Source organism: Stigmatopora argus, chromosome 23 (assembly GCF_051989625.1).
Source record: "Stigmatopora argus isolate UIUO_Sarg chromosome 23, RoL_Sarg_1.0, whole genome shotgun sequence".
Taxonomy (NCBI): Eukaryota; Metazoa; Chordata; class Actinopteri; order Syngnathiformes; family Syngnathidae; genus Stigmatopora; species Stigmatopora argus.
The window spans coordinates 7,308,348-7,335,000 of record NC_135409.1 but is presented as its reverse complement, the minus strand read 5'-3'; the positions used below and the strand labels follow the sequence as shown (position 1 = coordinate 7,335,000).

The 26,653-nt window shown below is 42.1% G+C and overlaps 1 protein-coding gene across 2 annotated transcripts in view; it reads right to left on the bottom strand.

Annotated features, from left to right (window-relative positions):
- Positions 1-1,313: 1,313 nt before the first annotated feature.
- Positions 1,314-26,653, bottom strand: part of tafa5a (TAFA chemokine like family member 5a) — a 116,305-nt gene continuing 90,965 nt past the window's right edge. For both annotated transcript variants that reach the window (XM_077593592.1, XM_077593593.1), the window contains exons 3-5: positions 15,377-15,504; positions 8,219-8,383; positions 1,314-2,582 (exon numbers count right to left, since the gene is read on the bottom strand). In XM_077593592.1, coding sequence (XP_077449718.1) covers positions 8,375-8,383; positions 15,377-15,504 — 137 coding nt within the window. In that variant the 3' untranslated portion in view covers positions 1,314-2,582; positions 8,219-8,374. The remainder of the gene's footprint in view (positions 2,583-8,218; positions 8,384-15,376; positions 15,505-26,653) is intronic.

The following is a 26,653-nucleotide window of genomic DNA, read 5'->3' as shown; positions in this document are numbered from 1 at the left end:
TGACGGGAAAAAAACACTGAAAAAAATGCAACGCTCCGCCCAGTGCTCGTAGATATCTGTTATACACGAAAGAGATGCGGCAAAAAAGACAGTGCGCTAAAATCATAAACAGCCTTTCATGTCTTGGCCAGCTGGCTTTCTCATATCTCGAAATTTGTGTCGTATCTAGAGATAATTATTTGCTGGAAATTTTACTCGTATCTCGAATTGCTCGTATGTCGGGGTGCTCGTATGTCGAGGTACCACTGTGTTGACAGAAAGAAGACCTGCAGGTTTTTCTCTAAGACCAAAACCACTGCGTGTTTGACTTGAGGACTCCTGAAAAAGAACCCTTCCCTGTATTCCGAATCAGGTATTTCTATAAGCGCCTTCTACCAGCTGAGGTTGAAAAAGGAATCCTGACATAAGTGAAGTTGTTGCTTGGCAGAGCGGTGAAGCAGGTCAGGCCGACGATAGCCGGGCGGCCATGCTCGGTCGGGGCCTGTAATGGAATCTGACAGCATGTAAATGAGCGCTTAAAGGAACTGTTGAAAAGCTGGTCATTTTTTCTCATTTACTGTGTCAGACTGGTCGCCAGCTGTCAACCATTTTGGCGTGATGGGCTACAACATTTTCAGAACAATTAGCGAGTAACAACAGTAATAATATGCATTCAAAATAACGGATATCAGAATTGTCTCCCCCTACCGACCGTACGTGAGTAAATTATGCCATGATGACGTATGAGCAATGTTCCCTCTAATTTTTTGTTTGTCTGGGCAGAAAGACAACCTCTCTGAGCACACTGAGTACCGGTGTGAGCAACATCATCATTGCTCGCTATGGGCACACAACAGTATCACACCTGCCATAAGCAGGTGCATGTCTACTACACAAATAATTTAGTAATAATAAAATGTAATGATTAATATCCATGAATGGGTGGCCCGGCGGATGCGTGGTTCGCGCGTCGGCCTCACAGCTCTGGGGTTTAGTACTATTAAATACATTTTAGTCATATTAAACCACTAGTTATGTGTTACTTTGTTAATAGATGGCAAATTAGAACAAATCAAACATGTTTTTCTAATCCAATATCCAGTTTTTGGTGTTTTTTCAGAGGGTGGGAACGACTGAATGTTTTTAGTTCATTTCAATGGGAAACGTTGGTTTGAGTTACAAGAAAATCGACATGCGATCTCAGTCCCGGAACGAATTAAGCTCGAATCTCGAGGTACCACTGTACATTGAAGTATTGTTTTCTTCTAGCTATAACATCTATCACTTTCTGCTTCGTTCAGAGTGCAACACTCATGATAAAGAACATGCGGGTGTTTCTTTCATGTAATTAATTTATTCTTAAAATATTCCATGATAAAAAAAAAGTACTGCATGTCAATGGCCGTTCTATCTCTGCCGCTCTCTCGTCCGATCTCCCGACTGTTGTGCGAAGCAACACAAACACGGAAATAAATTAAGAGATCAAAAGCCCATCGAGAGGAAATGAGTCAGTATTCCACATTGTGTACAATACAATATCATAGCAAATTAGCAGTCTTCAATGGCTTCCACTGACTACTATACATTTACAATGTTAAGTCGGCGGCGGGTTCAGTCCTCGGAAATCTTTTGTGTCGGACGGTGACTTAGAAATGAGCATGAAAAGAAAGCGGTCTAGGAAGGTGTGAACGGAAAAACCCAAGACTACGAGCGCCGGCTATAATGAGAACAACAGCGTTTGTTCACATCCTAACTGTCATTGTGACCACAAGTCCAATAAGCTTCTCTACAAAGGTACAACATATAAAAACTGTTAAATATATAACTTTTAGGGCCTTTCAAAATACATTAAAGGACATTTCTTCATACCGTCTTGTCAGTCGCATTATTTTTTTTCTTACTTGCCTTTCTTCCCAAGGTGTCCAGACCATCGTGCTTTTTTTTTGTTTTGTTTTTTTCCTCTCTCCGTTATATGTATGTAGTACCTAAATCTCCAGTTCCAAAGTACAGTGATGGGTTCAGTCTGAGGACAGAAAAAAAATCAGGAAAAGAACAAAAGTACTCCTTTGATCCGTGCCAGACAATGCAAGGAGTCTACGGGTTCTTGGCGGGGACACGATCGGCGATGGGTCCGCTGTGTCAGTACTCACTTATTTGTTCTTTTGCTCTTTGGTCTATAAAAATATGGGAGGCTTGCTCCGGCAGAAGGCCTATTCACAGCAGAGGGCGCTTCACTTGTCCGTCGTTGCACCCTGCTGATGTTCTAAATAGAGGTGAAGAAATGCGGGCAATTCCTGGGTTTCGTCAAAAGCAATCGAGAGGACTTTTGATGGAGCAGAAACCGCCGTTTAGCAGGAGCAGGACCCTCCACGGCGATGGGGAAAAGCTGCTAATTGGACGGAGCGGCGGGCGAGTTTGGAGAGCAGGCGACCGCGTTGACCCGACGACACGCACCGGGTGGGAGAAGTTTGTGGAGCTGCTTGCAGGGGGGAACAGAGTTTTTTTTTTTTTTACCACTCATTTACCCAATGTCCCAGGGAGGTGGCGGGGAGAGAGAGTCCTGCAAACACTCCCTTTCTGGTGGTCCGGAGGCGTTAGGAGACCTGAAACCAGAGATCAAGAACAGAACAAACATGAGAGTCTCTCACAGTCATGAGTCAATTAACTCAGAGTCTTTTGGCAAGAGAACTTTGAGTGTACTTTGGATACTTCAGCGCATGAAAGATGAGCTCATCTCATCTCATTCAATGCCAAACAACTCATCTTGCTGCTAATGCACTGCCAAGAGGTATTTTTACAACAATCGAATATTCCAAAAAAGGGGACTTCAGAATTTAAAAAAATGGATAAACACACTAAGAAAAATGACAAAGTCACTTTGCAATTGCTTGTTCATATTGTATCCGTTTTTGTAAGTATAGGAACATCGTTGTCATAGAGACTTGACACTGATTAATCAGACTTTGCCCAAAATTTGGTTGTTGTCATAGAGACTTGACACTGATTAATCAGACTTTGCCCAAAATGTGGTGTTTGTCATAGAGACTTGACACTGATTAATCAGACTTTGCCCAAAATTTGGTCGTTATAATAGAGACTTGACACTGATTAATCAGACTTTGCCCAAAATTTGGTCGTTGTCATGGAGACTTGACACTGATTAATCAGACTTTGCCCAAAGTTTGGTCATTGTCATAGAAACTTTACCCTGTTTTCCTATATAAAGACTCACCCACTGTTCATTCAGAGAGAGTTGCAAGGACTACAGACTGTGCCTTCACAGGTGTTTGAGCTCTCTCCCCATCCTGCAGTCTGGTAATAAACCTATTTCCATCAAATTGGTCTCTCTCTTTCTGTGCCTGTTCCTGAAGTTGTATTACAGACCTGACACACACCTTGAAACTTAACACAATGTCCAGGACAGATCAAGGGCTGAGAAAGAAACACAAGACCTAGACAGACCATGGCTACAGAAAGACTTTTAGAACACAAAACAGGCACACGCAAGTCTTGAAAGTTAAGAGCAAAACAGTCCAAAGCAAAAGAAAACGTGAAACGACAGCATGACACCGCAAGGCTTTGGCCTGATGGAAATTAACACCTGATACTGGCACTACTGGCATACCAAGTCCCCAATAAGTAGTCGTTGGTCATCCCTTACCAGTTTCCCTTGATCTGAACCTTCATTGCACCAACAGCTGAAAACTATGCTGGCTATCAAAAACCGCCATTATGATTTGTTCAGTCGAAGATGACTTCAAGTGTAAACTTCCCAGAGAAACGATTCATCTTTTGGCAAAAAGACAAATCTGGAAGTGTCTGCAGACCATCTGGCCGCGTCCAGGTGCGCCACGACCAAACTGATAACGTCGTCGTCCAAGATTTTTGGCAATGCCGCTGGGGCTTGAATGCAATAATAATGAACTTGGATCATGGAACAGACCAAGCAAGAATCAGGTGTTGGATGGAGAACTTGTCCGGAATATTAATATTCAATGGTAGACTCATAAATTGGGTGATAGTGATGGTTTGAAACCCAGAAATGCAGTATACATATACAGTGGTACCCCGACATGCGAGCAATTTGAGATATGAGTACAATTTTGAGCAAACATTTATCTTGAGATACGAGACAGATTTTGATATACGAGCAGACAGCGGACGCGAGAGGCTGCTCATAAGAACATCATGGCCAGTGTCTCTCTCCCCGCAACTCTCTCGTGTAATGTCTCTACGAGCACTGGGCGGAGCGTTGCATTTTTTTCAGTGTTTTTTTTTCCTGTTAGTCAGTGCAAATGGCGGAGCGATTGCTAATACGAGAGGAGTATATACTACTTCTCATTGGCAAGTGATCGTGCGTTATCCTATTGTGAGGACATTTGTGTACATCTTTTTCGGAATACTTTGAATGGAATACAAAAGCAAACAACCCTCGATAGGTTGCGTCTGAAAGTCAGAGTGGAGGCGGGGGAAATAGAGCCAACCCGGGAGAAGAAAGGTATAAAAATGTAAAACAAAATTAGAATTAAGTTTAGTGTAAGGTTAGAATAAACTTATTTTTGAGTGTGTCTGCATCGTAATCCAAGTTCATTTAAATTTGTTTGTTATGTTACGAGCGCGTTGCCGTGCAAAATGTCTCCCCTCTCACTCTGTCCCTCTCTCCCCTCTGCGAAATCCGTCTTATTAAACACATTTTAGTTGTATTAAACCACTAGTTATTTGTCAATAGATGGCGAATTAGAACAAATAAAAATGTTTTCCAATCCAATATCCTATTTTTGGTGTTTTTTCAGAGGGTTGGAACGAATTAATTTGTTTTTAGTTCATTTCTATGGGAAACGTTCGTTTGAGTGACGAGAAAATCGACATACGAGCTCAGTCTCGGAACGCATTAAGCTCGTATCTCGAGGTACCACTGTAATAGAAACGCAAATGCCAGAGCTGTGAGGCTGCGAGGCTGACGGACTAACCACTGGGGCCACGGAGTCCCCTTTAAAGTCTGTGTCATGAGCACTGAGATCCGATATTTTGAGTAGATCTAATTTTAGCAAAACCAAACTTTTACCTGTTTAGTGCAGATTTTTCATTGACACATTGACATCACAGGGTCTTCCAAAATGTTTGACCCTATTTCATAGGCCAATAATTTTGAGACAGCAAATTTGTAAAGAAGGCACGCTTGCATTGTCTTGGGTGACTGAGTCCATGCATACTCTAACACGCAAAATGCCTTTTCTTTTGGAGTGAACGGCATTTCTTAACCTGAAAAGACAGAAATGCCAAAGGTTACACGCAAAAACTTGAAACATTTCTACACAAGCTGTGAAAATTTGCGGTCATTCCAAACGAAAATTGTCAAAATGATTGGCCTACGAAATGAGGTCAAACATTTTGGAACACCCTGTACTTAGACGATACAGTGGTATTTTTTTGTCTGTTCCCACGTTGCTCCTTTTCCACTTCTACCCTCTCAAACAAACAAACCTGCACTGGCATAGTGGCAAACAGCCTTCCATAAATCTCCCTCACACACAAATCTCATCTCGGGAAATGCGAGCCTCCTATTAAAAGAGGAACCAATGTCAGATGAATATCAGATGAATTTGCCCTATGAATAAAATTCGGAGGCCCCGGGGTGATTATTACCTTGGGTTTATCAGGAAAGTGCCATATTACTCTGTTTTATATCTCAGGAACGGCAATGACTAGACGCCGGTCTTGGCTGGGACGCCTGAAGTCCGGCTCCAAAGTGACTGACAAATTTGAAGCGATCGCCGAGAGTGATGGCTGCAGCAGAACGTAAATAATCCATGTGTGTTTACATCTAATTTGCGCACGCTCGCTCCCGGGCATTCCGCTCAATACATATCGATATTCATCCAAGGAAGAGGAAAACATTGGATTCCGTGCACATGGCAAGGTACAGTACATCTTCCTGTCTGGAGGCGCAGCAGAGTGTACCAAAGGATACAGTACATTTGTTCACACATTCTGCCTTCTCTCTTATATATACGCTTTACGTGTGCACCGAAGTGAAGGTGAACACAAGCACATCTGTTAGCTGTAAAGACAACTCCATAAATAATACATATGCAGTCACTTTCCAGCTGGGATTGCAAATTCACGCCAACATATAGCTGCGATTGGATTTCTTTTGCCTGTGTACTCTGGCCGACTCCTTGGGAAATGTCAATGCACACGGACCCGCGCTAAACGTGTTACCAGACGCATGAAAGAAAATGCATCCACTTGGTCACGGCCAGCACTGTTGAGAATTTGTACAAACACTGCTCTACTACAGTGGTACCTCGAGATACGAGCTTAATTCGTTCCGGGACTGAGCTCGTATGTCGATTTTCTCGTAACTCAAACGAACGTTTCCCATTGAAATGAACTAAAAACTAATTAATTTGTTCCAACCCGCTGAAAAAACACCAAAAACAAGATATTGAATTGGAAAAAATCTATTAACAAAGTAACACATAACTAGTGGTTTAATATTACCAAATATGTTTAATAGTACTAAAATTAGACGGATTTCGAAGGGGGGAGAGAGAGAGACGGACAGAGAGAGGGGGCGGGGCTTTTTGCATGGCAACGCGCTCGTAACATAACAAACAAATTTAAATGAACTTGGATTATGATAAAGACACACTCAAAAATAAGTTTAATCGAACCTAACACTAGACTTAATTCTAATTTTGTTTGACATTTTGATACCTTTCTTCTCCTGGGTTGGCTCTTTTTGCCCCGCCTCCACACTGACTTTCAGTCAATATCGAGGTTTGTATTCCCTTCAAAATATTCCCAAAATGGTGCACACAAATGTCCTCACAATAGGATAATGCACGACCACTTGCCAACGAGAAGTAGTATATACGCCATTTGCACTGACTAACGGGAAAAAAAACACTGAAAAAAATCCAACACTCCGCCCAGTAGTCGTAGAGACATTACAAAGAGGGAGTTGCGGGGAAAGAGACAGTGGCCATGATGTTCTTGTGAGCAGCATCTCACGTCCGCTGTCTGCTCATATATCAAAATTTGTGTCGTATCTCAAGATAAATATTTGCCCGAAATTTTCCTCGCCTCTCGAATTGCTCGTATGTCGAGGTACCACTGAATATGAATTTTCCACTACTCTTCTAGTGGATGTCATTATAAAGTCATCTTTTTGTTGTGTCACCTCTCTCCCTGATGAATATTCATCAGCAAGTGAGCAATGAGCAACAGGCTAATCAGCAGTGGGAAATGAATCTTTCGTCGCCTGAAGCGGCAAAAATCTTCACACACTCGTGTGTACGCGGCGATCCAGACGCCGGATTGGAACATGAAAAACACATCAAGGCTATCTTTTCAACTTAATCTGATTTGAAAGATGGTTCTCAAGAGGCCACATTACAGCAGATACACCATGCCACAGCGCAAATGTATGACCTAAGGGAAGAAGCGCACTAATTCGTCCCTGATACAAAAAAAAAACTCGTAACAGAGGTTATGCCATTGGCTTTTAATTTTTTTTTTTTTTTTTACAGGGCCCGTCCTACTAATTGGATTCTGGTCTCCTGTATCTGGCGGTAAACAGATCTTCTCTAGGGCGTGCTGTGCAAGTATCTGAGCATGGATTCCTTCAATGTCTATTTTTAGTAGAAAATATACTGAGGATCTTGCTGTCTGAATGGGTAAAAAACAGCAGGATCAAATTTTCTCTTGAAAGCAAATCATAAAAGGGCTCATAACTGCCAAGAATATTGACTGGTACACCAATCTGTTTCTCTGAAGCTCAACAAGAATGGGCACTTTTATGACTTGGTCCTAATCCGTTTTATCGCTCTCTAAGTTAAAAATGTCTGTGGCTTCTCCGCCACTTCAATAACGTGCATTAGTACCCGCCTCCGATAGGGTCTTGGTTTCAATTCAGACTTGCAGACGCCAACGGAGCGAGGCTTAAGGCATGCAGAACAAGAGCGAAAACACAGATGGAGCGGTCTTGTATTGTAACACACATGGATTTTCGGTAGCTTAGCGCACGCACATGAGGACGCTGGTGTGAGCTAAATGCAAAAAAGTACAAAAAAAGAAACTGTTTTTTTTTCTTCTAAAAAGCAGATGGTTGTCTCAGATATATATCAGGACTCCTGTTGGTGAGCATGTGTCTATTATTTCCTATGTTTGCAGTTGGGGGGGTTATGAGATCAAGTTAAATATATTTATGTACATATACATATATTTTGACTACCTTTTTGCCTCGGGGAGGACCACGATGCGAGATGGAGGGCCTCCAAGGAATGGGTGGGCTGGTAATAGTGGAGATAAGGTGGTGGTGGTGTGTGGTGTCAAGGGGGTCGTCAATGCTCTCGTCAGTGCAAGAATGTGGAGGGAGAGTCCTGTCGCGTCATAGAGCCTGGGGGAGAGAGGGCAAAAATAGGAGGTGAAAAGGTGCTCTTTTGTTTTGTCAACATTTCAACACAGTTCCAATGCCACTTTCTGTTTCTCGTCCGCTAATAAAACACAAAAATGTCGTACAGGAGTCCAACTTGGAAGCAGAAATGTGGATGAAATAACATGTAATGTAATGTAATCAGCATTGCGTCGATTTTATTATTAGGTTGGCTTACCAAAGTGTCACATTTTACCGCCATTCGAAGGGCTCACTGAAAAGAGACCACTACATTGATTTGCTTTGTATAGACTTGCTCAACAACCACTGACTAACAAGACTAACTCAACACTCACTAACAAGCGAGCTAATAAGGCAATATTTGGATTCAAGGATGATAGAGGCAACATGTGCAGTTTCTAACTCAATGACAAGAAAGTCCAATTAGTAAAAAAAAATGTTACATACATGAACATAATAGGGGAGTTGCGGGGAGAGAGACAGTGGCCATGATGTTCTTCTGAGCAGCATCTCGCGTCCGCTGTCTCCTCGTATATCAAAATTTGTCTCTTATCTCAAGATAAAAATTTGCCCGAAATTTTACTCGTATCTTGAACTGCTCGTAGTCGGCCCACTCGTATGTCGAGTTACCACTGTGTTTCCCATTTTATGAAATCAATTTTCCCCTTTTGCGAAACCTAAATGCCTAAAACACACCATTTGTTTTGGAAACATTGCACTTTCCGCCGCTTTACTGTCAAGGAGAGACTCTAGCAATACTCCTCAGTACGTCAATCCCAATGCTTCCTCTCTAAAGAACCTGAGGAGACAGCACTTTTTTATTCCTCGCGCATCTCCCTCTTGCCCCTTCCCAACACTCTAATATCTTGCCCAAGTTCCCAAAATGGAGGGTGAGGTGTGCTGACTTGGCTCCCTCCAAAAGAAAGCTTGAAACAGAATGAATGCTTAGCAGGAACGGGGGGGGGTGTCTATAATCTTCCCATCGCCCGGCATGTCTAGGGTGGCCTAGCAGCTGTCTTTTTCTCGGTGATTCTGTTCGATGGATGTGCCCGGAATGCCCAGAGGGATCAATTACAGAGGCTGGTACCGACCCAGAACCTACGCGGAAAGGGATTCCATCAGGACCGACTTGAGTTTGTTCCGTAGAGAGACAAAGATGCAGATGATGGGGAAAAGGGCTGCTACGCCAAATGTGTAAATATCCTCATTGTCTTGTGTAAACATCCTTTAGGAAGAATATTACGATGAATACGGGGCCCGGCGGCTTGATTTCTGGAGTCCTGGGTTCAAATCCAGGTCGGTCCACCTGGGTGGAGTTTGTATGTTCTCCCTGGACCTGTGTGGGTTTTCTCCGGGTACTCCGGTTTCCTCCTACATTCCAAAAAACATGCATGCTAGGCTAATTGGACACTCTAAAATGGCCCTTGGTATGATTGTGAACGTGAATGGTTGTCCGTCTCCTCGTGCCTTGCGTTCGGGTAGCCACCGATTCAGGGTGTTGTCTCTCGCCTAGAGTCAGCTGGGATAGGCTCCAGTAGTCTTCAAATTGAAATCAATGCAGGGACGTAGCGTTAACATATCCAAACGTATCCTTCTGACAGTAGGCGGAACCCCTGGTGAAAGTAACCTCGTTCAAAGCGTCAGTGTCACGGTCCGTAATAAGATCGTACATAACAATCTTGGTGTTGAAAATACAATCGATATCATGTCTTCATTGACGGGCTCTCGTAGCAGATTTGGACGGAGATAAATACACGGCCAAAGGTTAGGAGAGAGACACAACACAGAAGCTATTTTTAAACACTGGGAGCGAGCGTCTGGATGAGTGTCAGTGTTTATATCTGAGGGAGATGCGGGAAAAGGTTTGATCGCAAGGGCCGTGTTTGAAATACACCAAAAAGGTCGGCCGGTTCATTTTCCGACAGAAAAACAAGAAAATAACTCACGCACGTTGGAGCAAGACACGCGAACTGCTTCCTGGCGTTTGTTGAAAATAGCCCTTTATAGGGTTGAGTCAGATTGACTTGGCTTGGTCTTACGAACGCCGCCGCCGCTGGGGATGAGCGGGCTTGTCTGTATTGATGTTTTCACACAAACACCTGACAGACAGGTCGGACATGCTCACTGGACTGTGCGCGTGTCGCACTTGTCCTCTGGCAATGTCCACGTATAGGGTGGAAGGCTTATACTTGGAAAAGCCGCAGGGGGGAAAGGGCATTCGGTGTAAGTAAATGGAGTAAAGCGTTTTGCTCTTGCGTATTATTTTAGCCAAGACGAGGACGCCCGGTCCTGCTGTGAATGTACAGTGGTACCTCGACATACGAGCGATTCGAGATACGAGTAAAATTTTGAGCAAATAATCATATCTAGATACGAGACAAATTTCGAGATACGAGTAAAATTTTGAGCAAATAATTATCTCGAGATATGAGACAAATTTCGAGATACAAGAAAGCCAGGTGGTCAAGACATGAGAGGATGTTTATGATTTTAGCGCACTGTCTTTTTTGCCGCATCTCTTTCGTGTATAACAGATATCTATGAGAACTGGGCGGAACGTTGCATTTTTTTCATTGTTTTTTTTCCTGTCACTCAGCGCGAATGGCGGAGCGATCGCTAATACGAGGAGTATATATTACTTCTCGTTGGCAAGTGGTCGTGCGTTATCCTATTGTGACGACATTAGTGTGCATTATTTTGGGAATATTTTAAAGGGAATACAAAAGCAAACAGCCCATCGATAGTGAAAGTCAGGGTGGAGGCGGGGCAAAAAGAGCCAACCCGGGAGAAGAAAGGTATCAAAATGTCAAACAAAATTAGAATCTAGTTTAGTGTTAGGTTCGATTAAACTTATTTTTGAGTTTCTCTGTCCGTCTCTCTCTCTCCCCCCTTCGAAATCCATATAATTTTAGTACTATTAAACACATTTTAGTAATATTAAACCACTAGTTATGTGTTAATTTGTGAATAAATGGCGAATTAGAACAAATCAAACATTTTTTCCAATTCAATATCCTGTTTTTGGTGTTTTTTCAGAGGGTTGGAACGAATCAATTAGTTTTTAGTTCATTTCAAAGGGAAACGTTCGTTCGAGTGACGAGAATATCAACATACGAGCTCAATCCCGGAACGAATTAAGCTCGTATCTCGAGGTACCACTGTACATTGGTTTATAGTTTAAGGACGTCCATCCATTTGAACTGGGAGGGATGGCAGCGAATGAATCACCTCAAATGGATTAGACGTCGAGCAGCCTATGAGTTGAGCTGTTTTCTGAATGTCCTGTTTTCACCGGCGACCAGTCCAGCTGGGATGTCTCCCTAAAATCAGCCCAGCCTTGACTCTCACTACCCAGTGTTGCACTGGCTGTTTTTGGACATTTTGAGACCTTTGTCTGATGCTAGCTAACCAGTGACCTCATAGCCGATTTGAAAATCCGACTTCCCTCAACATCACATTAGTCAATCGCCCCTGCGACACCCAGTCATATTTTGAAAGAGATTTTAAGGAGTCACCCATGACTGCTTGCTGCCAACTACTAAAATTCCTGACAGTGAAAGTCGCTTAAACATGCACGCCGAGTGGAACAGACGAGAACGCGTGGTCGCCCGGCCGTTTGACGAGCTGTCGCTGGGCTTACAGTCGCCAATGAGTCAAGCAGGAAATACCCTTCATCTTGACTGGATGACTGACATCCTGGAGTGGAACGTGAACGCTGTAAGTAGGCCAAAAACGTGTGTGGGGAAAGCAGACAATCAAATTTGTTGGATCTGTTAACTCGGACGGTCACATTAGTATAGTTCACAAATACAATAAATGGATTCAGCAATCTACTGTATGTGAAACGCAGAGCAGCCGTCTCCGCGAACTGGAGCAGGTAGAATTTGGAGGCGTGTCCTTTTCAAACGTGAGGCACGGTGAAACATGGGATTTGTAGTCCTACCTAGTGCTTTCCGATTGCGGAAAAATGACGGAAATATAGACGTTAACAAATGATCTGTGCAGCTTTTTTCACGCTTATTTATGAGGTCAATCAGATTATGAACCAGAAAATGCCATTACAGTGGTACCTCGACATACGAGTGCCCCAACTTATGAGAAATTTGAGATACGAGTAAAATTTTGAGCAAATATTTATCTTGATACGAAAATTTTGATATATGAGCAGACAGCGGACGCGAGATGCTGCTCTTAAGAACATCATGGCCACTGTCTCTCTCCCCGCAACTCGCTCGTGTAATGTCTCTGGTCGCAACTCCCTCTTTGTAATGTCTCTGCGACCACTGGGTGGAGCGTTGCATTTTTTTCAGTGTTTTTTTCCCATTAGTTAGTGCGAATGGCAGAGCTTGTTCGCTAATATGAGAGAAGTATATACTACTTTTCGTTGACAAGTGGTCGTGCGTTATCCTATTGTGAGGACATTTGTGTGCATTATTTTGGGAATATTTTGAAGGGAATACAAACTCAAACAACCCTCGATATTGACTGAAAGTCAAGGTGGAGGCGGGGCAAAAAAAGCCAACCTGGCCGGGAGAAGAAAGGTATCAAAATTTAAACCTAAATCAGAATTAAGTTTAGTGTTAGGTTCGATTAAACTTATTTTTGAGTGTGTCTGCATCGTAATCCAAGTTCATTTAAATTTGTTTGTGTTATGTTACGAGCGCGTTGCAGTGCAAAAAGTCACACCCCCTCTCTGTCCTTCTCTCTCTTTCCCCCCGCAAAATCCATCTAATTTTAGTAATATTAAACCACTAGTTATGTGTTCCTTTGTTAATAGATGGCGATTTAGAACAAATAAAAATGTTTTTCCAATCCAATATCCTGTTTTTGGTGTTTTTTCAGAGCGTTGGAACGAATTAATTTGTTTTCAGTTCATTTTTATGGGAAACGTTTGTTTGAGTTACGGGAAAATCGACATACGAGCTCAGTCCTGGAACGCATTAAGCTCGTATCTCGAGGTACCACTGTATCTCCTGACTTCTATTTGACGTGTGTTTATCCCTCTAGTGAAGGAAACTAAGGATGTTACGTGGGTGAAGTGATGAAGGAGGCAATAAGAATACAAGCAATTTCACTGTTATGAAATAGCCTCCTCCATTCACATTAAGAGCGCCTTTTTGAGATCATTCCAGACGACGAGAGGAAAATCTAATAGTGTAGATTTAGATTAGGCGCAAACAAAGAGCGGTTGTGTACGGAATGGTTTTATGCTTATTAATGAGCCACGAAATATGACAGGGATCGACGTTGCGTCACGATACCCGGCACGTTAAAATGAGTGGTTGATTTTAGTGGCTCACCAGTGTGCATGTGCACTCAAGTATTTACACAATTTTTTGATTAGAAAGACGTGCTAGCGAGAGACCAGTGAGTTGAAAAGTGTTGGGTTTATTCTAGGATGGTACTATATGTTCATTTAAGAAGCTATAAATTAATTTGTGCTTTATGTTGGGACCAAGTAAGCACAAGGACACTTTCCCCCACAGCTGCTTTCGAGGCCAGTTAATTGTTTTCAGGACTATTGACTGAACAGGACACCTTGTTCCAGGCCGAGACTGTTGATTTGAGTTGGCAATGAAGATCTACAAGGGACTCTTAAATTGCTTTGACTTGGATTCCGGCAGATGGCGATAATCGCATTATTGTTTAAAAATACGGTCGCTCTGTTTACCTTATAAAGAAATTATATGCTTGTTCGTGCAAATTCTTACGCAGTTGTTTTGGTTTCCGATCCGCTCGGGTCACATTGTATGCTCATTTGTGCAAAATCTTACGCAGCTGGTTTTGGTTTCGATCTAATATGAGATTGTTATGGCAGTTGTTTTTTGACCTTAATGGTGTTATTCGGTTAGCTTATGCAATTGTTTGAATCAGATTACCTTAGATGTTTTGAATTATGCGCGACTAAATGGACAGAGGAGGATGCCGCTCTTCAGAATCCTCTTGAACGAAGGCGAGTTGGGAGTGATTTTCCTTGCAAGTTGTAGCCAGTGTATGTTAAAGATGTCTCCCTGTTTGATTAAAGTGTATTAATAATAAACCTATCAAAAAGGATGGTTTGGAGGCTGAAATGTGAGGTTGTTAAAACATCCTGCTGTAAGCACAGCTGGAAATACAGAACTAGAAAATTCATGTGTAGATATTATTAGCCAAATATACCTCCAGCGAAACCAGACGCTTCTGACAAAATGACACCCACAATGCTTATTTGATGAATTCCGTGTGATATTTTTCCTCAAAATGTTTAACAGAGAAATATATGGAAGACATATGACAACGTTAGTTACTTCTAAGGGGCTTTTACTATATTGACTGCTAAACATTTTTATGCAATAGCATCCATTTTTACTTTTACTTTTCGAACTTGAAAGGGAAACGCACCAGGGCTATTATTTATTTGTGGCTATATTTTCCACAGGATACAAAGAGAGCACCACGTTGCGCATATTTGTCCGTCGATCAACGTTTAGTTTGAAGCATTTTTAGACAAAGCTGGTCACAGCGTGATTTCAGCACTTATAGATCATTTTAGGAGCTGGCTACACACCCTTGTGTTTTGTTGGAGAACTTGTTAAGACCCTAACTGACGTCGCTTCTTAAAGGGCCAACGCATGTACATACAAACTCTTCTACACTCACACGTGGGCTCAGTGAAACTGCTCATGGCCATTGTTGGCTTTTAATGATGCGTAGACCGTGTTGTTTTACCTTGTTTTGTCGCCGGTCTTTTGGTCGTCGGTCTTTTGGTTGCCCGTTGTCGCGGTCGGGGCGACCAAAAGACGGCGACCAAAAGACCGGCGACCAAAAGACCAGCGACCAATCACCGCACACGGTCTGCTCGTATATCAAAATTTGTCTCGTATCTCGAATTGCTCGTATGTCGGGCCACTCGTATGTCGAGGTACCACTGCAGTTGAATCTTAAAACATCATTTAAAAAGGTTTAGAAATGTCCATTAAACGCTAAAACAGCCAAGCCAGGAGAACTTGAACTCACCGTTGTCGTCTTGACTCGGCCTCCGGGCTGCGTACAAGTCCAACCGGATTTATTGACTAACAGGTCGCAGCCTTCGTCCTCCAAACACGGCACCATCTCGCACCACTGCTTTTTCCGAACAATGGCAGCTGCGGAGAAGATGGAGAGAACGATTACGGTCCGGCTCTTGGATCGGTGAGGTAAACAGTTGATGAAAAACAAACACTGAGATAGCCAGATATGAAGCTGAACACGATGGGATTGATATTTTAAAGTGCACAAAGGACTGCAAATGGAGTGGGGGGGGGGGGGAATGGTGGCAACGGACGGGGCAGATTGGATGGGATGGTTTTGGGAAGTTGAAGAGCAATGAAGCGGAGACACAATTGAAAGATATGAAATGAGGGGATGGCAGTGAGAGATGAGGCCAAGATGGTGCAAATCAGACAGAGGAAGAAGAGCAAGTATCGGACAGGTAAATGGATTCAATCAAAGCCACAAACCCAATAAATCCCAGACCTGAATACACTAGTGTGGGATTTGATCTCCCAGTGAATTCGCCATCAGTGTTAAAACTAATCACTTCCGAATCACCCAATCAGGACAGCCGAAAATGTCTTAACTTCCGTTTATCATATTGCTCTCACTTAAAATTCATCCTAAATCGAAATGTTGCTATTGTGAAAATGATTTGTCGGAGCCCTTTTTAAAAGAAAATGTGCTTTTACAAGATAAAAGCACTGAACATGTTGTAATCACAAGGACACGCAACTTTTTTTTGCCTACCCACTTAAACACCAGAAACCTTGTATGGAGAAAATTAACGGAAGGTGAAACATAAAAGCACTGAACATGCTTTTAAATCAATAATTATAATTTTTTAATCATTTTTTTCTGTGTTTTTAGTTAAAAAATCATTTTGTAAAATCTAATAATATATTTAAAAAAAGCTAAAATAAACATTGTTTTAGATCTATAAAAAACTGAATATTCAGGGCTTTTAATCCAGTTCTTTTAATCCATTTATTTAAAAAAAATCTATATATTATATCTAAAATGGTCCGGCCCGCATGAAATCAAGTTGACATTAATGTGGCCCGCGAACCAACCCGAGTTTGACACCCTTGCAGTAGAGCCTGCAGAACTGATTGTGAAGGCCTCAAGGCAGATTTCTGACCCTAGCAACAAACAATAGCTGAAATATTATTGGTTAGATGCTTAAATATGAAAACACACATCTGGAAGCAGGGCAACCAGGGGAAAAGCAATGAAAGGAAGTTGACAAACAATTTGGAATTATTTAACAAGTATTCATGGACAAAACATAATTAACATCAGTCTGTGATTCGGATATTTGTTTTAGGCCAGCAGAGAAGGCCTTGCAGGCCCTGACGGTCCACCACAGCCAAATATGCTCACGGCCATTACGTCACATGTAAATTACCGGCTTATACTAAAAATACTGTTACAATTTTCACCATAAAGCAATTTAGGCACAGATACAAGTGCTTGTTGCAAAAAAAAAGCTTTAATCAGTGACGAGAACATTATTAAAGCCTCCGCGCAGCCCTTATCTCCCCATCAAATAGCCGATCACAGACGTGTCAACAGCCGGCATCTTGGCACAATAAATTCTGTCTAATCCCATGCCAGCATGGTGAAAGATGGGACGCGGGTTTGGCGTGGGAGAGAGCGAGCCCCCCCAAAACGAAAGATAGGATCTCGCGTGATGAATGTGGCGCTCCGGTCGAAGATGAAGTGTTTTGATAATTACCAAGTGGACAGATTGGATGTGACCTGAGCAGGTGAGCAGCATATGTGGGGCGTCCGTTTCAGATACGAGTTATCATTGGACTTATATGCGTTGTCCCTTTAGGAAGCGACGTCAGTCAGGGTCTTAACAAGTTCTCCAACAAAAAACAATAAAAGTCCAGGAAATTTGGAGCTTTTCTTTAGCCTAATAATTACTAGGGCATTAAGTATGACTAAATAGTCATTCACAGTTTGTATTTAGGGAATTTGAGCAACGATTTAAATGGTAATTATCACTTACTTTCCGGGCGACCAAAAGACCGGCAACCAATCGACCGGCGACCAATCGACCGTGTACCATTTGCCCCGCCTCCACACTGAATTTCAGATGCAACCTATCAAGGGTTGTTTGCTTTTGTCTTCCCTTCAAAATATTCCCAAAATGATGCACACAAATGTCCTCACAATAGGATAACGCACGACCACTTGCCAACGAGAAGTAGTATATACTCCTCTCGTATTAGCGATCGCTCTGCCATTCGCACTGACTAACGGGAAATAAAACACCGAAGAAATGCAACGCTCCGCCCAGTGCTTGCAGAGACATTACAAAGAGGGAGTTGCGACCAGAGACATTACACGAGGGAGTTGCGGGGAGAGAGACAATGGCCATGATGTTCTTATGAGCAGCCTCTCACGTCCGCTGTGGTACACGGTCGATTGGTCGCCGGTCTTTTGGTCGCCGGTCTTTTGGTCGCCCGGAAGGTAAGTGATAATTACCATTTAAATCATTGCTCAAATTCCCTAAATACAAACTGCGAATTACTATTTATTCATACTTAATGCCCTAGTAATTATTAGGCTAAAGAAGAGCTCAAAATTTCCCTGACTTTTATTGTTTTTTTGTTGGAGAACTTGTTAAGACCCTGACTGACGTTGCTTCTTAAAGGGACAACGCATGTACATACAAACTCTTCTACACTCACATGTCGGCTCAGTGAAACTGCTCATGGCCATTGTTGGCTTTTATTGATGCGTAGACCGTGTTGTTTTACCTTGTTTTGTCGCCGGTCTTTTGGTCGTCCGTCTTTTGGTCGCCCGTTGTCGGGGCGACCAAAAGATCGCGACCAAAAGACCGGCGACCAATCGACCGCACACATCCGCTGTCTGCTCGTATATCAAAATTTGTCTCGTATCTCAAGATAAATATCTGCTCCAAATTTGACTCGTATCTCAAATTGCTTGTATGTTGGGGCACTTGTATGTCGAGGTACCACTGTATAGGCGTGCAAACACAACAGTGGCGCCCGATTAAGACTGCAAAGCTATATTTCCATGGGTGTGTTTATTGAAGCCATACACGAGATTGCTTCGAGGTTGCTTTTTTCTGCCACTTCATATTGCTTAGTGCCAAGCAGCAGCATCAAATCAACAATATTCATCATTCCCCTCTCGCGATGAGCTGCTGGTAAATTGGAGCTAGCGCATACAAATAAGCATCCACATATGTGTGTGTGTTTTTCTTCTCCTTGCTCTTGATCATTTCACTCCTGCGCACCTCCTCCTCCTCTTCACTAATGCGCCGCCATGTTGTTCGAGCCCAGACGAGTCAAATAACCTTTTAAGCCAATTCACTGTGTCTTCATCTCACGTGAAGTGCGATGAATCTGCCAGGAATTTTCTCCTTGGGCTTTTTTTTTTGGTTTAAAAATCCTACTGTAAAAGTAAAATGTCCCTGTGGTATATGCAAACATAAGCATACAAAAGAGGTGCCTGCTCCCTCCTATCATTCTACCTTTATTGTTGAAAAATTGGCAATTTATTCTCAGTTGGCTGAGCTCGAGCAAGTGATGAACATCAACAAACCGTGCCGAGAGCTGCTGATATTTGTGCATGGACTTGGTTTTATCTTGGTTTCTGAATAGGCAGGAAGCATTAATCCCAACTGATGGATGTCTTTTTCGTCGTTCCTGAACCTCACTCACTGTTTTGATATTTTTTGTAGTTGACTGTCAACTTAGATTTCTTCACAGGGAGATCTTATTGCATTTCTCAACTTGAACTGCGCCTTACAGTCCCAGAAGTACGGTATACTTTTTCCAAATGGGGGTGAATCAGTGGCGGTCCATGCATTTCCTTGTAGCGCCTTCAACGGGTAAAATCCACTTCCTAGCAGCATTTAACGATTAAATACAAATACTGGAGCTTTTCAGACATTACAACCGGGCCCGGAGTGTCATTTCCCCGGGAAAAAGACAGCGATGAACGTCGATGTGTCCATATGCGAAATGGCAAAAATTGCACTAAAATGGTGTAAAATCCACTTCCTAGCAGCATTTATTGATTAAATACAAATACTGGAGCTTTTCAGATATTAAACACATTTTAGTACTATTAAACCACTAGTTATTTGTTACTTTGTTAATAGATGGCGAATTAGAACAAATAAAAATGTTTTTCCAATCCAATATCCTGTTTTGGGTGTTTTTTCAGAGGGTTGGAACGAAATAATTTGTTTTTAGTTCATTTCTATGGGAAACGTTCGTTTGACGTACGAGAAAATCAACATACGAGCTCAGTCCTGGAACGAATTAAGCTCGTATCTCGAGGTACCACTGTGGTGAAAAGGTGGACATGTGAAAGGGGAATGCGCATATCATGCTTAAAACATAATATTAGCAGTCAACGATTACTATAATTTGACAGGTATGAGGTCTGCCTAATGAAAATAGAAGTTACAGCTACAATTAAATTGCACATAAGGGAAAAAGTATTCGAGGACAACGGACAAAAAAGTTCCAAAATTGACATCATGTGACTTCATCATCTTGAAAAGAATACGTACTTCTGGAGAAATGAACGAAATGAGATGATGTCATGCAGCACTCTCACGCCCCACTAGTTTGGAATCGCTACTCTAAAAGATTTTTGCCTCAGCAGTCCCATATATCACACTGTCCCAAGTTTTCAGCCTACGATTGTTTGGCAAGGACAACGCAAAGTCACGCGCAACACAAGTTGTTCCTCGCTCTTCCTTCTTCACACTCAACAAGGGAGGCGCTAACTTCATTTCACAGCAATGACAAAGCCACGACGCACAAATCCACCAATAAAGAATGACGGGGGAACGAGAAGACTCGGTACGCATGCTGTGTGTGTGATACACACGCTTCAATCTCAGGATCCTTTTTGGGAACGGAACGACCTTGAGCTTTTAATTTTAACGCACGGTTAAGCAGAGCAGGCCTATTTTTAGGTTTTCCCTAAATTTCATATACGCGCGGCACTATTGTATCGGGTAACTGGCGGTTTGCGGGGTGCGACATTGCTTCGGTGGTGTTTATTTTCAGTGTGTGTGTGGTGACCATCAGGTCTTGCTGATATCCTTCAATTGCAGATGTGCCCTGACATTTCCACGCAGCTGAGAGACGACACTAAACTCCTGATTTGTTGAGGCACACACACGGACACACACACACGGATGTACACTTATACAAACACACACACAAAGGAGAACCCGGAGGCTCTGTGAACTAAAGGAAGAAAGGTCTGCGTGAACAAGCACATGTGGGAAATGCGATCATTTAACACTGGGTTTTGCCGACAAACCACTGTGTGCCAATACTCTTGGCATGTAGCCTGCACATCTACGGGCAATTTAACCTTCATAGAGGCATTCGTTTAAATACTATGAAATTACCAAACACAGTGGTACATCGACATACGAGTGGCCCGACATACGAGAAATTTGAGATACGGGTAAAATTTCGGGCAAAAATTTATCTTGAGATACGAGACAAATTTTGATATACGAGCAGACAGCGGACGCGAGATGCTGCTCATAAGAACATCATGGCTACTGGCTCTCTCCCCGCAACTCCCTAGTGTAATGTCTCTGGTCGCAACTCCCTCTTTGTAATGTCTCTGCGAGCACTGGGCGGAGCGTTGCATTCTTTCAGTGTTTTTTTCCCCGTTAATCAGTGCGAATGGCGAGGCGATCGCTAATATGAGAGTTATATATACTACTCGTTGGCAAGTGGTTGTGTGTTATCCTATACCATCGATAGGTTGCATCTGAAACTCAGGGTGGAGGCGGGGCAAACAGAGCCAACCCGCAAGAGGCTGCTCATAAGAACATCATGACCAATGTCTTTCCCGTCGCAACTCCCTCTTTGTAATGTCTCTGCGATCACTGGGCGGAGCGTTGCATTTTTTCAGTGTTTTTTCCGTTAGTCATTGCGAATGGCGGAGCTTGTTTGCTAATACGAGAGGAGTATAGTACTACTTCTCGTTGGCAAGTGGTCGTGCGTTATCCTATTGTGAGGACATTTGTGTGCATCATTTTAGGAATATTTCGAAGGGAATACAAACTCAATTAACCCTCGATATTGACTGAAAGTCAGAATGGAGGCGGGGCAAACAGAGCCAACCCGGCGGGAGAAGAAAGGTATCAAAATGTCAAATGAATTTAGACTTAAGTTTAGTGTAAGGTTAGATTAAATTTATTTTTCTGTGTGTCTGCATCGTAATCCAAGTTCATTTAAATTTGTTTATGTTATGTTACTAGCGCGTTGCTGTGCAAAAAGTCAAGTCCAAAACACGTGTGTGTTGATTTCTGTCTCGTTGTGCGTGAAGCTGGATGGGGCACCCCCCCCCAAAAACAAAATGGGACTTTTGCCTATATTGGCTGCAAAATCTGCCACTTTTCTCCACCCTTGATTCATCAAGTCTTAAACTTGATTTCGTGCCAAGTGCATCGTGTGACGGCAATCTCATGATGCGTGCGGCGGTAATGAAGGTGACTCATTTGAAGATGATCACAAATGACACATTGGCAGACTTAGATTTAAGTAGAACGTTGCGCTCCTCCCCTCATCATCCTCCATCCCCTGCAGGCCGCAAACAAAAAGTAATGAGCGAGTGGGGGAATTTTTCTTCGTGTCTTTGCATTTCAAACTTTGGTTTCGCCTCCCTCAATGTTGTCCGTTTAGCCTTCATGACCTCTACATCTAAACTAATCCGCCGTAAATTATGCATAACCTTAACTTGGCAGTAGCACGTCTAGCAATAAATCTGTTTATTCCGTCTTTCCTCCCCTTATAAATTGTGCTAAACAAATTCCAATTAAGCAAGACAGCAATATGCCGTGAATAGTAATGAGCCAGAACGGTCCCTAAAGAGCAGAAGACCGCAATCATTGGCATTAATGTATAAGGCAGCGTATGGCAGGTTTTTGCGTAAATGTGCTTGTGGTCATCAGGTCAGCGACTGTGGTTCGTGCGGCGCTAATCAACCGCAACGTGAGCTCTAAAAATCGATTATGTGGTGCAAACTACCTGTTATAGGTTAAAATGCTTTTAAGAACCACATAAAAAGAGCAAGATATTACACTACGGAGTCATTTGAAAGACCATTACAATTGAATTTATATTCTTATTAACACAAAAATATGGATGCTGATGCTAAAATTGAATGAGCCCAAACACGTCAAGTTTTTACTTATTTATTATCTTGTTAGATTTTATGTTGCAGTTTTTTGGATGGATGCTTACTATATTTTGGCCACTGATTTCAAATCTGACCATCTGTAAATGTGGTCAATGTTGCATGCTGTAGGATATTTTAAATGCCTATTAAGTGGTACCTTGAGATACAAGCTTAATTCGTTACAATGCTTCCCAATCACACTAAAACAATTTTTAAAAATGTACATTTCAGAGTGAAACTTTCAGAGGTGAAAATTTATGTCACTGTATTGCTTATAAATATTTACCAGAGCTGTTCCACCTAAACAAAGGTGCTTCTAATACAGTGTCAAAATGAAGTATGTACTACGGATCCTGGGAAAAAAATAGATGTACACAAGTTATGACCGTGCGTGTATGATGGCAGTACCTTAAGTGTTTAAGCAAGTGTGGCTGAAGTCTGTGGCGGCTGACATTTTAAAGGATCAGTGAAGATCAATAGCAAAGGTCAGGAAAACAAGAACCTTTAGCTTGTTGAGACACTTGGAACAATAGGTTTTCCTTCACCTGTGTCTCTGCAGCAAGGTGAAAGCAGAGTAGGGCTATCCTAAATGATTACTTTTCTCCTAACTTGCCGTAAAATAACATTAACAAATTTAAATGAACTTGGATTACGAAGCAGACACACTCAAAAATAAGTTTAATCGAACCTAACACTAAACTTTATTCTAATTTTGTTTGACATTTTGATACCTTTCTTCTCCCGGGTTGGCTCTTTTTGCCCCGCAACCACACTGACTTTCAGTCAATATCGAGGGTTGTTTGAGTTTGTATTCCCTTCAAAATATTCCAAAAATGATGCACACAAATGTCCTCACAATAGGACAACGCACGACCACTTGCCAACGAGAAGTAGTATATACGCAATTCGCACTGACTAACGGGGGAAAAAAAAAAAAAACTCAAAAAATGCAACGCTTCGCCCAGTGCTCGCAGAGACATTACAAAGAGGGAGTTGCAACCACAGACATTACACGAGGGAGTTGCGGGGAGAGAGACAGTGGCCATGATGTTCTTATGAGCAACTTCTCACGTCCGCTGTCTGCTCGTATATCAAAATTTGTCTCGTATCTCAAGATAAATATTTGCCCGAAATTTTACTCGTATCTCGAATTGCTCGTATGTCGGGCCACTCGTATGTCGAGGTACCACTTTAGTACTGTAAATTTTTACATTGCTACAATGGACTTGCTTCATCTGTTGTCGACGGAACGTTCAGCCAAGCGATGCATCTACGTCATCAATATCACCTGGTCGGGGCGGCTTTAAAGCAGAGCGAGCTGTTTTTGAAGTTTGTGGGAAAAGAGAGGAGCTCCACTATTTTGGATAGCACTGCTGTCATTTGGAGGCAGCTGTAGGGAGGTCCATCATGGACAAACTGAACCCTGGATCGTAAACAACAAAATCGATAGTTCATTTGTCATTAACGCTGGAAGAAAACACCTTTTTTTTTCTTTTAAATGGGGGAGATGCACTTTTCCCAATCCAAGTGAACCAATCATTCTCTTTTTCTACCCCGGGGGGCTTCCCCCTCTTGCGTCGGAAGTGTGTGAAATTTCGTGGCACTAGTAATCAACCCCTCTTGGCTCACCAACTCACAAAAAGTTTTTCCTTAATCACCTCTTTTACATTTACTAAAACAGACTTTATAAACAAATACAGGAGGCAGGAAAAAATGACAACTCTCCCCCTTTTTTTCCCACTCACACATCTGTAGTAAAAGGAAGAGGTGTCGAGTGGGAGGGAGAGAATGGTTTTTGCGGTTCTGCACTGATGGTGTTTTGTGTTTAAATGGGAGAGTCCCAAATGTTTCTGCCACATGGTCGCTGATGCTGAACGGCGCTGGCAGGTGGATTATACCTTGTGCCGCTGTGTCCCTGGACAAATTTAAAGGGAGCCCGGAAACTCGGCACCACGGGACAACGTTCGCACACAAGAGTGTTGGCCCATCTTCTCCATTTTTGGTGTATTCCGGCAAGAAGTTATTTTGTTCCCATACTGATTCCTATATACGCGGCTGTCCAGGACTACAGTGGTACCTCGACATACGAGTGCCCCGATATACGAGCAATTTGAGATACGAGTAAAATTTCGGGCAAATATTTATCTTGAGATAGGAGACACATTTTGATATACAAGCAGACAGTGGACGCAAGATGCTGCTCATGAGAACATCATGGCCACTGTCTCTCTCCCCGTATCTCCCTCGTGTAACGTCTCTGGTCGCAACTCCCTCTTTGTAATGTCTCTGCGAGCACTGGGCGGAGCGTTGCATTTCTTCAGTGTTTTTTTTCTTCCCGTTAGTCAGTGGGAATGGCGTATATACTACTTCTCGTTGGCAAGTGGTCGTGCGTTATCCTATTGTGAGGACATTTGTGTGCATCATTTTGGGAATATTTTGAAGGCAATACAAAAGCAAACGACCCTTGATAGGTTCCTTTTAGCTGCATCTGAAAGTCAGGGTGGAGAAAAATGTTATCAACATTTTAAACAAAAATTAAAATTAAGTTTAGTGTTAGGTTCGATTAAACTTATTTTTGAGTGTGTCTGCATCGCAATCCAAGTTCATTTAAATTTGTTTATGTTATGTTACGAGGGCGTTGCCGTGCAAAAAATACCCCCCGCTCTCTGACCGTCTCTCTCTCTCCCCCCTTTCGAAATCCGTCTAATTTTAATACTATTAAACACATTTTAGTGCTATTAAACCACTATGTATTTGTTCCTTTGTTAATAGATGGCGAATTAGAACAAATCAAACATTTTTTCCAATCCAATAATCTTCTTTTGGTGTTTTTTCAGAGGGTTGGAATGAATTAATTTGTTTTTAGTTCATTTCTATGGGAAACGTTTGTTTGAGTTACGAGAAAATCGATATACGAGCTTAGTCCCGGAACGAATTAAGCTCGTATCTCGAGGTACCACTGTATATGTAAGATGTTTTTATTTATATGTACAATGTTTTTATTTTGTGAAGTTACTACCGGTTATGTCAGAAACTAGCATTTTAGTGCTATGTCGGGGCCCATTCCAGGATCTAGTACGAGTACAAACCTGTTAGCAACCATGTTTTAATCAAATAAACAGATTTATGACCCTCATTTATAGGAAATTGGCCTTAGGACCCTGCCACTTGGAGTACTGATACTAACTATAATACGGTGAAAGTTCCTGAAAAGGTTTTTTTTTGTAGTTTTATCATAGTTAATAATATGTATGCTTGCAAAAACCCTATCCACTTTAAGATATTAACCTTGGAGAAATTCTAAGGTGAGAGATTAATCTTGAAAATTAGACTATCTACATAACAGCTGACATCGTCAAGAAAATTTAAGACACTTATATAAGTCTTCATTTGCAACAACAATTACCTCCCAGTGTTGCAGGCGAGGGTCTCAAATGCATTTTAAAAATCAATAGTCTCATTTGTTCAAGTCAACCATATAAATCAATACGCTACACTTTCTCGTTCCAACCATTTCCAGAAACACATCCGGCTAATAAAAAGAATGCGTGTTTGTGTAATATTCATTAAAGCTATCGAAAAGGTAGAGAAGAGTACAAGTACAAGAAAAAAAAGATGTTATACGACGTACACAATCTGAAATGATCAAAAAAATGTATTCAACTCTATTCAACTTGGTGCAATACATAGATGCGGGGATCTTGTAAACACTGGGAAAAAAACTCTTTCTCCATTACTTTAAGTCAGGCCTCGGATGGCCCGCTCCCAGTGGGATTGGGGTCTAACTCCCGTATTGACTTTGTCCTGCCTCGGGAGATGATGGCATCTCCCCCAGGATCGCCGCTCTTTTCTTTATGCACACATCACTACACAAAAAAGGACTTCACTCTCACACCTGTATGTGTGTGAAGGGAATCCTGGTAAAGTCAATGTCACCTCTCGTGCAAACACTGAACAGTAGAGCTAAGACTCAATCTAAAATAAAAACAAATACAGTGTTACCTCGGAATACGAGTGGCTCGACATACGAGAAATTTGAGATACGAGTAAAATTTCGGG